Source organism: Hemicordylus capensis, chromosome 1 (genome assembly GCF_027244095.1).
Source record: "Hemicordylus capensis ecotype Gifberg chromosome 1, rHemCap1.1.pri, whole genome shotgun sequence".
NCBI classification, from domain to species: Eukaryota; Metazoa; Chordata; class Lepidosauria; order Squamata; family Cordylidae; genus Hemicordylus; species Hemicordylus capensis.
This window is the reverse complement of record NC_069657.1, coordinates 163,499,265-163,512,243: the sequence shown is the minus strand read 5'-3', so window position 1 is coordinate 163,512,243 and position 12,979 is coordinate 163,499,265. Positions and strand designations below refer to the sequence as shown.

At 40.5% G+C, this 12,979-nt stretch overlaps 1 protein-coding gene across 6 annotated transcripts in view; it reads right to left on the bottom strand.

Moving 5' to 3' along the window:
- Nucleotides 1–12,979, bottom strand: part of CEP70 (centrosomal protein 70) — a 28,160-nt gene that overhangs the window by 260 nt on the left and 14,921 nt on the right. For 4 of the 6 annotated variants that reach the window (XM_053247648.1, XM_053247666.1, XM_053247672.1 and 1 more), the window contains 8 exons: nt 12,632–12,720; nt 12,283–12,354; nt 11,044–11,146; nt 9,462–9,635; nt 7,512–7,658; nt 6,309–6,477; nt 4,245–4,398; nt 1,685–1,764 (listed from right to left, as the gene is read on the bottom strand). In XM_053247648.1, the coding sequence (XP_053103623.1) occupies nt 1,685–1,764; nt 4,245–4,398; nt 6,309–6,477; nt 7,512–7,658; nt 9,462–9,635; nt 11,044–11,146; nt 12,283–12,354; nt 12,632–12,720 (988 nt within the window). The remainder of the gene's footprint in view (nt 1–1,684; nt 1,765–4,244; nt 4,399–6,308; nt 6,478–7,511; nt 7,659–9,461; nt 9,636–11,043; nt 11,147–12,282; nt 12,355–12,631; nt 12,721–12,979) is intronic. The other 2 variants (XM_053247682.1, XR_008306485.1) reach the window with 2 other exon arrangements.

Sequence of the window (12,979 nt, the reverse complement as noted above, 5' to 3'; positions counted from 1 at the left end):
ACATTTTTATACCACCCAAAATGCAAGTTCTCTGGGTGGTTTACAAAACAATAAAAATCAATAAAAAGATTAACATGATAAATTTATTTATTTATTTGATTTCTATACCACCCTTCCAAAAATGGCTCAAGGCGGTTTACACAGAGAAATTTAAAAATGTTTAATTAAAAGCCTGGGTGAACAAATGTGTCTTGACTGCCTTTTTAAATGTTGTAAGAGATGGGGAGGCTCTTATTTCAGCAGGAAGTGTGTTCCAAAGCCTTGGGGCAGCAATGGAGAAGGCCCGTCCCTGAGCAGCCACCAGACAAGCCAGTGGCAACTGCAGACGAACCTCTCCAGATGATCTCAATGGGTGGTGTGGTTCATAGCAAAGAAGGTGTTCTCTTAAATAAGTTAAAGTAGTCCCACTGAAATTAGTAGTTTAACTTGCTTAACTTTAGTGGGACTACTTTGAATAATATGTCAACCAGTGAAAATCCAACTTCAGCACAAATTTGATTATGAGAAGAATAATCTCACCCTATATAAACAAGGAAGCTGTGTAATACTCTTAGAATTCTCTGCTGGCAATCTAAATAAACTGGTTTTTTCAAGTTAGAATAAAAGGAATCTGAAAAGCTTATTCAGATGGTGCTAAGATTGTTATGTCCTATGTCGTATGGATTTCTCATGTTTGCACTGAAATGGGAATATCTTGTCCTCTGGAAGAACCTGAAGCATAAGAGGAAACCCTGTCTCCTCCTTTAAGTATTATTAAAATTAATTTTATACCATGGTAGGGTAGGTTACAGATAGGGTGGGAAGACAGTGATCTCCTCACTGGTGATAATGCTATACTCTAGCCCAGGGCTGCTCAACTTTGGCCCTCCTGCAGATGCTGGCCTACAACTCCCATCATCCCTGGCTACTGGCCACTGTGGCTGAGAATTATGGGAATTGTCCCAAAACAGCAGGGGGGTGTTAAAGTTGAACAGCTCTAGCACTAATCAGAAGGGATTGAACAGCTGTACTAAAGCAAGTATTGCTCCCTTTATATTCTTTAGCTCACAAAATAGCTATAGATTGAGTCTTAGCTATGAACTTCACTATTGCCTTGAGGAAATAACTTTCTACTTGACTTCCCCTTACAGTGTTGTGCTGAGGAAAACAGATAACCCCCATATGGATATGTGACAGCTTATCATACAAGTCAGACCAGGGTTTCTTAACCTTGGGCCCCCAGATGTTGTTGGTCGACAACTCCCATCATCCTCAGCCACAAAGGCCATGTCTGCGGATGATGGGAATTGTAGTTCAAGAACATCTGAGGGCCCAAGGTTAAAAACCCCCGAGTTTGACAGTTTGACTCCAGACAAAAAGAGGTTTTGTGTTGCATTCCCTGCTAACTCAGCAAAGAGGCACCTTTTAAAAGTGGTGTTTTTCTTTATTGGGCAGGGAGAAAGCAACTGGCCCTATCCAACCCCAGCACAGCATCTCTCCAGTGGCTGTTGCTGCTGTCTATCTTATGTTTCTTTTTAGGTTGTCAGCCCTTTGGGGACAGGGATCCATCTATTTATTTATTTGCATTTCTCTATGTAAACTATTTTGTTAACTTTTGTTGAAAGGTGGTATATAAATACTCATTGTAGTAGGAGTCATCTTGCTACATTTTCAGAGTGCTGAGATGTGGAGAGAAGTTACTTACCTAGAACATGAAGCAAATCTTCAGCAAGAGCTTGAAACGCTGGAAAGAAGTTTTCATGTTCTTCTAACTTGTTGATAATGCTGAAAAATGATAATTGTAGCAAACAATCATTCTCAAAGTTTTCTTCTCTATTGCAATTCACTTGATCTAGTTTCCCCCTTCCAGCTCTTTACATTCTAGGTTTCAAAATGTTGTTCCTTATAAGAATCCCTTCTTTAAAGATGCATTGAAGGGGCTTCTCATCTACTCAGTTTTTAGCACATTTGAAATTGCATTTGCTCAACCTGGATATGCTAGATCTTGTACTGAGGGTAAAATGCAGTTCTTTCCCCAATCATCTACAATCACTCTAGGGAACCAACATTTTTGGTAGAGACAAGTGAGTGTAAGTGTACTATTCCCAACATCTTGTGACTATTCATACTTCTAAAAACAGAACTGGCTGGACCATTGTGGCAGGGGAGCCACAACTAAAATTAATTACAGTAGTGATATCCTGCTGTTCTAGCCCACTGCTACTTGGGGCAGCTTACACTAAGAGTATAAAAACATCACCAGCTCTCAAAGCAAATCATGGGTGCAACCTCCCTCCATTCCAGTAATGGAGTATGCATCTATTAATTTTCATTAGCTTACATGTATTAACCTTCTCCTCCTCAGTATGTTAACTTTTAAAACCAGCAGGGGAAGCGGCCATTGGGAGCACAGCAGCTACAGGCATCACATCCGTTTTACAGATTAGGACCACTTTTTATTCATTACAGCAATCGAAGGGAAAATGATGAGAATCAAGTATCTCACTAATGAAGCAGCCCTTCAGTTTTAAAGTGAATCATTTTCTAAAATCTATAGCCTAGTCTCATGCTCGAACCAAAGTCAGGATGTGCCAGTGCAACAGTGTTAATTGAGATCAATTTAAAAGGCAGCATGCCATTTGTTAGTGGAACACGTTTTGTGCAGCTATGTTACACACAGAGCCATGGTGTGGTGCCAGCATGGTGTAGTAGTTAGAGTGCTGGAATAGGACCGGGGAGACCTGAGTTAAAATCCCCATTCAGCCATAAAACTAGCTGGGGGACTCTGGGCCAGTCACTTCTCTCTCAGCCTAACCTACTTCACAGGGTTGTTGTGAAAGGGAAACTCAAGTATGTAGTACACTGCTCTGGGCTCCTTGGAGGAAGAGCGGGATAGAAATGTAATAATAACAATTATTATTATTATGGTAAAATCCTAAACATGAATTTCCTAACACTAGGATTAGGTTAGATGCTCTGACACTAGTTAACATGATATGCCCATGATGACTGCTTTCTATATAGTTGGCATTATTCCAGCACTAGCTTAGTAATGTTACTAAATACTACCTCAACCAAATGAATACCACTTACTACGCAAAGAATCTGTGTAAAGAAAGCCTTGAGAGTCCTTGTATAAAGTAGCAGTGGACTTGCCACAGGTTGGACTTTAGCTTTCTAATACACAGTTATACAGAACAGAGTATTACGCATTGCCATACTGTTTTGTAGTCTGTTCTTTTTTCAAATAGCTCAGGCCAGTATATAGAATGTTCTCATTCCCCAACTTTTATTCTCCCCAACAACCCTGTGAAGTAGATCAGGTTGGGAGAAAATCATGGGCCCAAGGTCACACTGTAAGCCATGTGGCATTGGAAGCTGGGCCTTCTCCATCTCAAATCCCCCACTGGCTCTCAATTTGGTCCAACTCGAACAGGCTGTACATAATAATCATGATTTTTATAGTGCTTTTTGGATGTGCAAAGCACTTCACAGGGGTGGGGTGTGTGTGTGTGTGTGTGTGTGTGTGTGTGTGTGTGTGTACACACACCCCTCAAAATCTTCTGTGTTAACAGTTTTTTGTTGCTGTACACTGCCCAGAGACAAATGTTTCGGGCAGTATACAAATTTGATAGATAAATAATCCTTGAAAGGTAAGTAAGATCAGGTTTACCCAAAAGAGTGTTCTGCCCCATATGTCCCTACCTAGACCTTGATATTTTCTTCAGAGGTCCTGCTCTAAGTGGCTGCCAAATGAAATGAGGTGGGTGGCTTCGAGGAAGAGGGCCTTTTCTCTGATGACACCCCATTTATGGAATAGCCTCCCCAGTGAGGTTTGCCTAGCACCATGACTTCATTCTTTTAGATGCCAGGTAAACACCTTTCTTGTTCACCCAGGCCTTTAAAAAAAGGTTTTGAACAAGTTTTTGTGATGTTTTAATGTGTTTTTAATTGTATGTTTGTTATTTAATCTGGCTCCCCAGAGAATGGTTATTATGGGGCGGCCAACAAAGTATTCCCCCCCGCTGAGAGGGAGTGGCTTGCCTACAGCCACCTTGTGCGCACATGGCAGAAGTGAGAAATGAAGAGGGGAAGTCCTGATTCACAGCTCAGCCTCTCAGCCACTGTGCTGTACCAGCTCTCACATATGCAGTGTATAATCTTGTGGTCAGAGGAGCTGAGCAGGAAAGCACCTCCAGGTCTGGCAGAACATGTGCCTAACTGCCTAATTAAAGGGTTACTGCCAACTATGAAGAAGTGCATACCTTTCAAGGTCTTGTGTTCCCAGCAGCTGCTCTACCTGCCAGGTCACATTCTCATTAAATATACTGCACAGCTTTCCAACAGCATTCACCAGGACACTGGGTGGGGCAGAGGCATCTAGGAATAACACCACGTCAGTTTCTAGAGCAGAAGCTTCTACACATGAACCAGCAAGAGTAACAATGCCGAGGCTAACAATCTATCTCTTTACATGCAAAGCAAGTGAAAGTATTCCTAAGCAATACCTGCCTGGTCTAACACGCTCTACCATGTTTTATTAGCTGAGCAGACGTTGCTTAGAAAAAGAAACCGGATTCTATCCCACAATCACAGTAGAAAGAACAACTATGACTATCTAATTGATCTTATGCTGCTAAAAATGATTGCCTACATCACAGGTAGATGGGAAGCTGCCATATACAGAGTCAGACCATTGGTCCATCTATCTCAGTATTGCATGGACTGTAACTCACTGAGAGGAGCTTTCCAGGGCTTCAGACAGGAATCTTCCCCTGCCCTATCTTGAGATGCCATGAATGGAAGCTGGAGCCATTTGCATGCAGAGTAGGTGTTCTACTCCATCCTCATCACTACCTCCAGGCTTTTACTGTCTTAGTAAAGTTGAATTAAGTAGGATGCTAACAGGAAGAGGTGCTCTCTTTTATACCTGCAAGCATTGGTGGAGCTAGGCTCCACTTTACAATGGTTACTGAATCTCAGCCAGTTTCTCCTACAGTGAACAAACAACCTGAGGTAAAACAGCCTTGTTTTTACAGGAGCATTTAGCCATCAGTCTGTCCTTTTCTCTTAAAGGAAGAATAGCCTGTAACTCCTCCTTTCTCTCATCATTTCCAGTAAAAGGTGTGTCCTCAGCCATTTCATAGCACAACCTCCTGTGAGTCTGATGTTTGGTAGCAGAGTAAGGTGGCTATTCCTTTTACTCTAGAAGCAAAATTCTCAGTACTACAATGTGAATGTCTGGCTGGCTCTGGGGCATTTCACAGCAATAAGTTAAACAGCAGTCTGTTAGAAGAGGTTGCCAGCAGGAATAGCCAAATGAAACACCAGCACAGGGTTGGCCCTACGTGTTCAGTTTCTGACATGGATTGTTTTAAAAGCAACTAGAACACAAATGGAGAGAGAAAAGAGAAATCTTTGAAGAGACTGCACAAACTGGGAAAGTAATGGAAGGGAAGCACAACACACACCTATATGGAAGAACAAAAAATACTGTTATCAGAGTTGGGTTCAGTGATATGGCTCAAGGTAGATGGCCCTGAACATACACAAGCAAAATAACCTTAGATAAAGAACATATTATCAAAAAGCTCAGAGAAACAGTAGAATTAAGGGCAATATAGCAAAACAACATTCATATGATGGTGGTCTTAAGTTGGTTCCCCGCCCCCAACAAGCAAAAAGATGTGCAAGCTTCATTTGTCATGTAGTCAAGGATGTAATCTCTCTTACAGCAAGTAACTAAATACTTGATATGCAGAAGTGAATGCTTGTTGGTGCTAAAGCTGGTGTTAAAATATCAATACCGACCTACTGGATACATTGGTACCTCTCCAACCACACACCTACCTTTCTACAAAAAATACAACTGCCATTACAAATTTTTATATACTGCTTTTCATAACAGTTCTCAAAACAGTTCACACTGAAAAACTAATAAATAAGAGCGTTCCCTATCCCAAATGGGCTCAAAGTCGTCAAATTAAAAAAAAAAAAATACAAGGTTGACACCAACATGACACACACCAGCAACAACCACCAGAGGCATGCTGTGCTGGGGCAGGATAGTGACTATTGCTCTCACCCTGCTAAATATAAGAGAATCGCCACTTTAAGAGGTGCCTCTTTGCTCAGTTAAAGAGGAGTAATTAACGGCAGTGCTCTCTACACTCTCACACCTTAAAGTGTATATTCAAAACCTATAATTAAGAATATTTATATAGTGTTTTTAACCAAAAACAGTTCTCAAAAGAGTTTTCATAGCAAAGGAATGAAGAGAATGGGGCTGGTTGTGAACAGGCTTGAAGGAGAGACAACAAAATCCATACCTAGTTCTAAGAGATCATGAAGGTTTCTCATAGCATTGGTCATTTCTCCAAGTTTTGTGTAAACTTCATTCATCCGAGGATAAACTCCATTCAAAGAATTCACATCAAACAGCTTCCGAAAGTGGGAGACCATGCCATACAAGGTCTGTAGTGAAGGCACTTGACTTTTCTGTAAGATGCCAAGTGGGAAAGGGTAGAACATTCAACCTACTTTGAAACAAACAAGAACACACACTGGGAGTCTATTCAGTCTAAGTTTGGGAATCTCCCACAGATAACCAGAAAGAAACTGTACAATTTTGAAGGAAACTATTGGTTGGGTTTAAAAGCAGACTAAGCAAGATAAGGTCTGAGATAGTTAAAAGCAAGCATAGCCAAATCTATCTTTTGAAACACTGAGAAATAAAATGAACTACCATATTAAAATGGAGCCTTGCCATCTATTATCGGAACTCTTGTACAGGATCAAACTATCCAACATTTTTCTGGCACACTCAAATAAATAAATTGCAGAAGAACAGAGCAGAGCTGGAAGGAGACTTGTAAGCCATCTAGTGGAAACCCCTGCTCCATACAGGGAATTCTGAACCAGAGTATTCCCAACCAATGGCTGTCCAACCTCTACTTGAAAACCTCCATCCACCAAAAAAGAGCCCAGCTCTTGGTGATTTGCTCTATTGTTGAGCTCCTCTTCTCATTAAGATGTTTCCCCTAATGTCCCACTGAAATCTACTCTCCCGTGACTCAAACCCAATAGATTTAGTCCTTCCTTCTGAGGCAGCAGAGAACAAGTCCTTCTCCTCTTCTATACAATAACCTTTCAGGTACTTTAAGAGGTCTACCATATCTGTCTGCCCATCCTCACCTGTCTTCTCTTTTCAAAGCTAAACATACTTTGTTCCATCAAACTTTATAGGGCTTGTTTTCCAGACTTCCAGCCATATTTGTTCACCTTTCTGAATCCTCTCCAATTTGTCTATATCCTGCTTAAAATGCAGTGCCCAGAACTGGGCACAATACTCCAAAATGAGGTTTGACTAGTGTGGATAATACAAACTCTTGCTTCGTTTAATGCAGCCTAAAACTGCATTCGCCTTTTTTGCAGCTGCATTACACTGATGACTCATGTTCAGCTTGTGATCGACTGCAATTCCAAGACCTCTGTAAAGCTGGAAATAAGATGAAACCTTTGAAAGAGTTTACCTTTTCCTTATTTTCTACTTCTTCAGAGATTGTATCCACTATGAGCTGTAGATCTTCAACTTTAATAGATTCATTGTTATCATGCACAGCTGCGGTATGCCAAGGCACTAACTGCAGCAAAAGTTTGTTCAGGGACCTATGGACATTCTGTGGGGCGGGGTGGGGGAGAGAAACCAAATGTCATTAGGATAACACACCACCTGCTTTACTTATTGTTTTCCGCTTAGTAGTACTACAGGTGAAACTCGGAAAATTAGAATATCGTGCAAAAGTCCATTAATTTCAGTAATGCACATTAAAAGGTGAAACTGATATATGAGACAGACGCATTACATGCAAAGCGAGATAAGTCAAGCCTTAATTTGTTATAATTGTGATGATCATGGCGTACAGCTCATGAAAACCCCAAATCCACAATCCCAGAAAATTAGAATATTACATGGAACCAAGAAGACAAGGATTGTAGAATAGAACAATATCGGACCTCTGAAAAGTATACAGTGTACTGTGCTTGATTGGCCAGCAAACTCGCCTGACCTGACCCCATAGAGAATCTATGGGGCATTGCCAAGAGAAGGATGAGAGACATGAGACCAAATAATGCAGAAGAGCTGAAGGCCGCTAATGAAGCATCCTGGTCTTCCATAACACTTCATCAGTGCCACAGGCTGATAGCATCCATGCCACGCCGCATTGAGGCAGCAATTGCTGCAAAAGGGGCCCAAACCAAGTACTGAATACATATGCATGCTTATACTTTTCAGAGGTCCGATATTGTTCTATTCTACAATCCTTGTCTTCTTGGTTCCATGTAATATTCTAATTTTCTGGGATTGTGGATTTGGGGTTTTCATGAGCTGTATGCCATGATCATCACAATTATAACAAATTAAGGCTTGACTTATCTCGCTTTGCATGTAATGCGTCTGTCTCATATATCAGTTTCACCTTTTAATGTGCATTACTGAAATTAATGGACTTTTGCACAATATTCTAATTTTCCGAGTTTCACCTGTACATTGCGTGTCCGCTAATAGCCAAAGTGAGTAAATTCACTAAGCCACATGAGGAGAGACCAGATCTGGGAACAGAGTAGAAAGTGGGTTTGAAATTTCCCATTTACAATGAATTGCTTGCTTTGCCAGAAACAAGCTTCTATTGAAGTCAGGCCACCTTATATTTTATCAGGATACCCAATTTAGGAAAGCAGCCCCATATAAAACATGGGGGAAAGAGACGAGGTATAATGACCTTAAAACTAAGCTGGAAAAATTGAAAACTTGTCACGGACAAGACGAAAACAGCAAGGGCTCATTGGGATGTTCATATTGAGCCAGCGTGGTGTAGTGGTTAGAGTGCTGGACTAGGACTGGAGAGACCTGAGTTCAAATCCCCATTCAGCCATGAAACTGGCTGGGTGACTCTGGGCCAGTCACTTCTCTCTCAGCCTAACCTACTTCACAGGGTGGTTGTGAAAGAGAAACTCAAGTATGTAGTACACCGCTCTGGGCTCCTTGGAGGAAGAGCGGGATATAAATGTAGTAGTAGTAATAATAATAATAATAATAATAATAATAATAATAATTATTATTATTGTTATTATCATCATCATCATTATCATCGCAGATTTTATGAAGCAGCCCCCACTTAACAGCATACAACTCTTCAATAAGATTCCTTTCAAAATAAAGAATGGTACAGACATGCCTGTCCTACTGATGCAAATTTTTATTCAAAAGAGGAGGGGAAGAATTCCAGATACGTGATAACATTAAGAGCTCTCTGTAAGAACTTTCTTTACTGCTTTGCTGGCCTTTTATTTTGAAACCACGTTAATGAAAGTGAACACTACTATTTCTGGAAAACACACAAGACGTACTTCAGACTACTAAAGAATGAGAGGTATTCCCTGCCCAAGAATGAAAGACTGAAATAAAAAGCCACCAGTACCTTCAGGGCCATTAGCTGGTCTGCCCACATTTCAACGGTAAGAGGAAGGTGGTCAAATCCACAGTCCTGATCTTCCTCTTTGCTGCAGTTTCGGGGCAGCCCTTTCCTTTGCAGATGTATTACCAGGGGAGCCCTTTTTGGACTCCTTACAATTGAGTCAATGCTGGACAACACCTTTAATTTCAAAGAAATATTTTCTGTCAGAAAGTCACTTTTTGCTTAGCTATCTTCAGAAAACATCACTTCACTTTTGCAGAACTAAATACCCAACTGAATTCTGACAGGTCACATGCTTAATAGGGAGCAAGTCCCCACTAAATTCTGTGGACATAACTCCCAGGTAAGTTTGCACAGGACTGCAGCTTCAGTCTACACCAGCCTGAATTCCCCTCATTGGCATATGCTTCCTTGCCAGAGACTTAAGAGTTACACAGTACCAACTGCAAAGTATCTATTTCACATCTCTCACCAGATCAGATGCTTCTTCAAGGGATTACATTTTCAAAACCAGAACTAGCTCTCTTTGCTGAGGCCCTGGGGCTTTACTAACACAATTGTTAAGCACTTTTAACCCTTAGGAAGTCATTGGGGCTTAAAGCACATGCTTAAGATCTCTCCCACTGCAATGAATGCAACTAAAAGTATTTAACTTTGGCCAGATCATGCCCAGAGTAAGATGGTGAGAAAGCATTTGAAAGATCAAGCTTTCCCCTACTCATCCACTCCCTTTTATTTATTTCCTCCTGATCCAGCTGTTAGCATGGAAATACTAAGTCTGAACAAGGTTGCCTTTCTGGTCATGGGATACAAGATAATACTTTCCACCATTCATATCTGGCTAGCACAGTGGGTTCGTTCATATATTACAAGCCATGGTTTGGCGCTATGAACAAGCCCTGTGTTTGCAGACACACTCCTCCCTTGCACACTCTGATCTTCCCTCACAACCATAGTTTGCTGTATGTTGTTACATTCAGACTGAGCTAACTACAGGTTGCCCACAAACAAGGCTTCTGTGCAACAGTATGAACTGTGTCTGCCACCCTAGGTTGCAGGCAAGCGGGATTTCTTGTTAAAGCAGAAATGAATGTCAAACTATGGTTTGACATAACATCTGGATCAACCCCATTGTATTCTAGAGGTTCCCACCCCCCCACAAAGCAAAATGATCAATTATAGGCATTTCAAATCACAGAATTGTGTATGAATTAAATTCTCCCTTTAATTTGTTGTTTGATTGTCTTGCTGTAGTATCCACACAAGCATTCCACATTTCCTGTATCAGTAACAAAATATCAAGCAGCTAAAGCTCTCAACAATTAACCAAAACTACAGAGTATTTATTGTGCAGCCTAAACATAATTTTTTTATTATGGTAACCTGTTGCAATTATTCTTTCTACAATAAAAAGTAGATAAAGAGTCTGGTCTTTAGTGTAGAATACAACAAATGATACACTTTTGTTAATATATGCTGAGAGGTTGGGGAGTCTATAACTGAAAAAAGCAGGCTTTTAAAACTCAATAAGGGCACATTCACTGTATACTTTCAGTGTGACTTCTGCAACAGTCTCTCTACATACATGCAAATATCTTCTGCAAACTTCTTGCAATTGGTCTCCTCCCATAATACTTTTAACTTCTTTGTTTTCTTTCACGTTTTCTTTTTCTTTAGTCTCATATAACCTATATAACAGAGCAAACAAAAACAGACACTGTCCCACCAAGAAAAGAAGTTTAAAAAAAACTGTTTCTACAGTTTAAGTCTCTTGTTTATACACTTAGCATCCTATGACTACTACAACAAATATGTATATACCACTTTTCAACAGAAGTTCTCAAAGTGGTTTACATAAAAAAAATAAGCACATATAAAGATGGCTCCCTGTTCCAAAAGGGCTCACATTCTGAAAGCAACGTAAGGTAGACACCAGGAACAGCCACTGGAGGGATGCTGTGCTGGGGCTGGACAGGGCCAGTTGCTCTTCTCCCGCCAAATGTAAGAGAATGACTATTTTTAAAAGGTGCCGCTTTGCTCAGTTAGCATCCACACTATGGGTGCTAAAGAGGGGTTGTATTTAAATTAACGTGAACTGGATTCTTCAAGCAAGTCTTAAAGTTTCACACAAACCACTGTTCTGAATCACCAAAAATATGGACGCACAAAGAAAGAATGATGCTTACAAATAAATAAAGGGCGGGGGGGGGACTGGCTGCAGAGACTGTAAGGGAAGCCCACGATTCTCCCTAAACCTGTCCCACTTATCCCCTTTTCCCATCACCTTGCACAGATTGGTGAGAACATCAAGGCCACAATCCACAATAACTAGAGAGTACAATACCCTTGCCCTTATCCTTCCACAGGACTTTTGCCGTGCCCCGCCTTTACCAATGGAAGAGCTGTATTTACCCAGCCGTGGGTAAATACTAAATTCAGCCTCAGTGACCGTGTGCCTCTAGCTTAGTTTGTCAAGCCAGCCTGGTAGACAGGGCTATGATACCGCTGAAAATACCAGAGAATAAGGAGGAGGCACAGCTCAGTGGCAAACACATGCTTTGCTTGCAGAAGAACCCAAGTTCAATCCTTGCAGCTGCAGCTGAAAGGTTCTCAGGTAAGATACTGCGGTCTGAGACACTGGAGAGCCACCACCAGAGTAGATAGCATTGGGCTAGAGAGACCACAGATCTGATATAGTCCATATGAGACAGCCCAGGTGGCTCTGTTCTATTGCTTCTACTTCTCCTGCTGTCCCCAGTCTTCAGAGCACACATATGAACTAAGTTATCACTACTTTGAACATTAAAATTATACTATACTGTACTTGATGTTCTTAAGTGTTTTTTCCAACTTCTTCACTTGGTGTTTGTAAAATTTTAATTCTTGCACAGTTGGTCTAAAAAGAAGTAAAGGTATTAGTAAAGATATTAAACATTTTCTAATATGGAAAATACCAAGGCTAACAGTAGAAAATCCCCCCTTTATCACTAAAGGAAAGGAGAATAACTTACCATCTATGGCAAAAATTACACATTTTAGATACTTTCAGATTATTTGTAAGAAACTGCTTGAAATCACATAGTGAAATATATTTTTTTGCAGTTTAAGAACCTGATTCTTTTTTCAAAAGCAGTTATGCTAAAGTTACACATTCTAGAAATTATGTCACCCACCTGATTTCCATCTCTTTTTTGAGCTTCGTATTTTCACGTAACAGCTGTTCGTTTTGGGATTTTGTCTCAATTATTTGATTCTGGAAAGACTTAATATACATTTCATTATGCAATCATTTGTAGAATCACCCCCCATTTTACAAACCTTCCTATTTGTTCTCAGAGCACTGCTAAATAGGTCATCAGTAAACAAGACAAGTGAACAATGGCTGAGAAATGCTGTCGCTCAGATTCACCAAGGAAACCCAAAATTCCAGATTCAAATTCAAGTGTCTGACCATTTCACAATAGATTAAAAAACAGAACAATAAATTCAAGTTTCACATTATTTGATACTGAAATTGGATA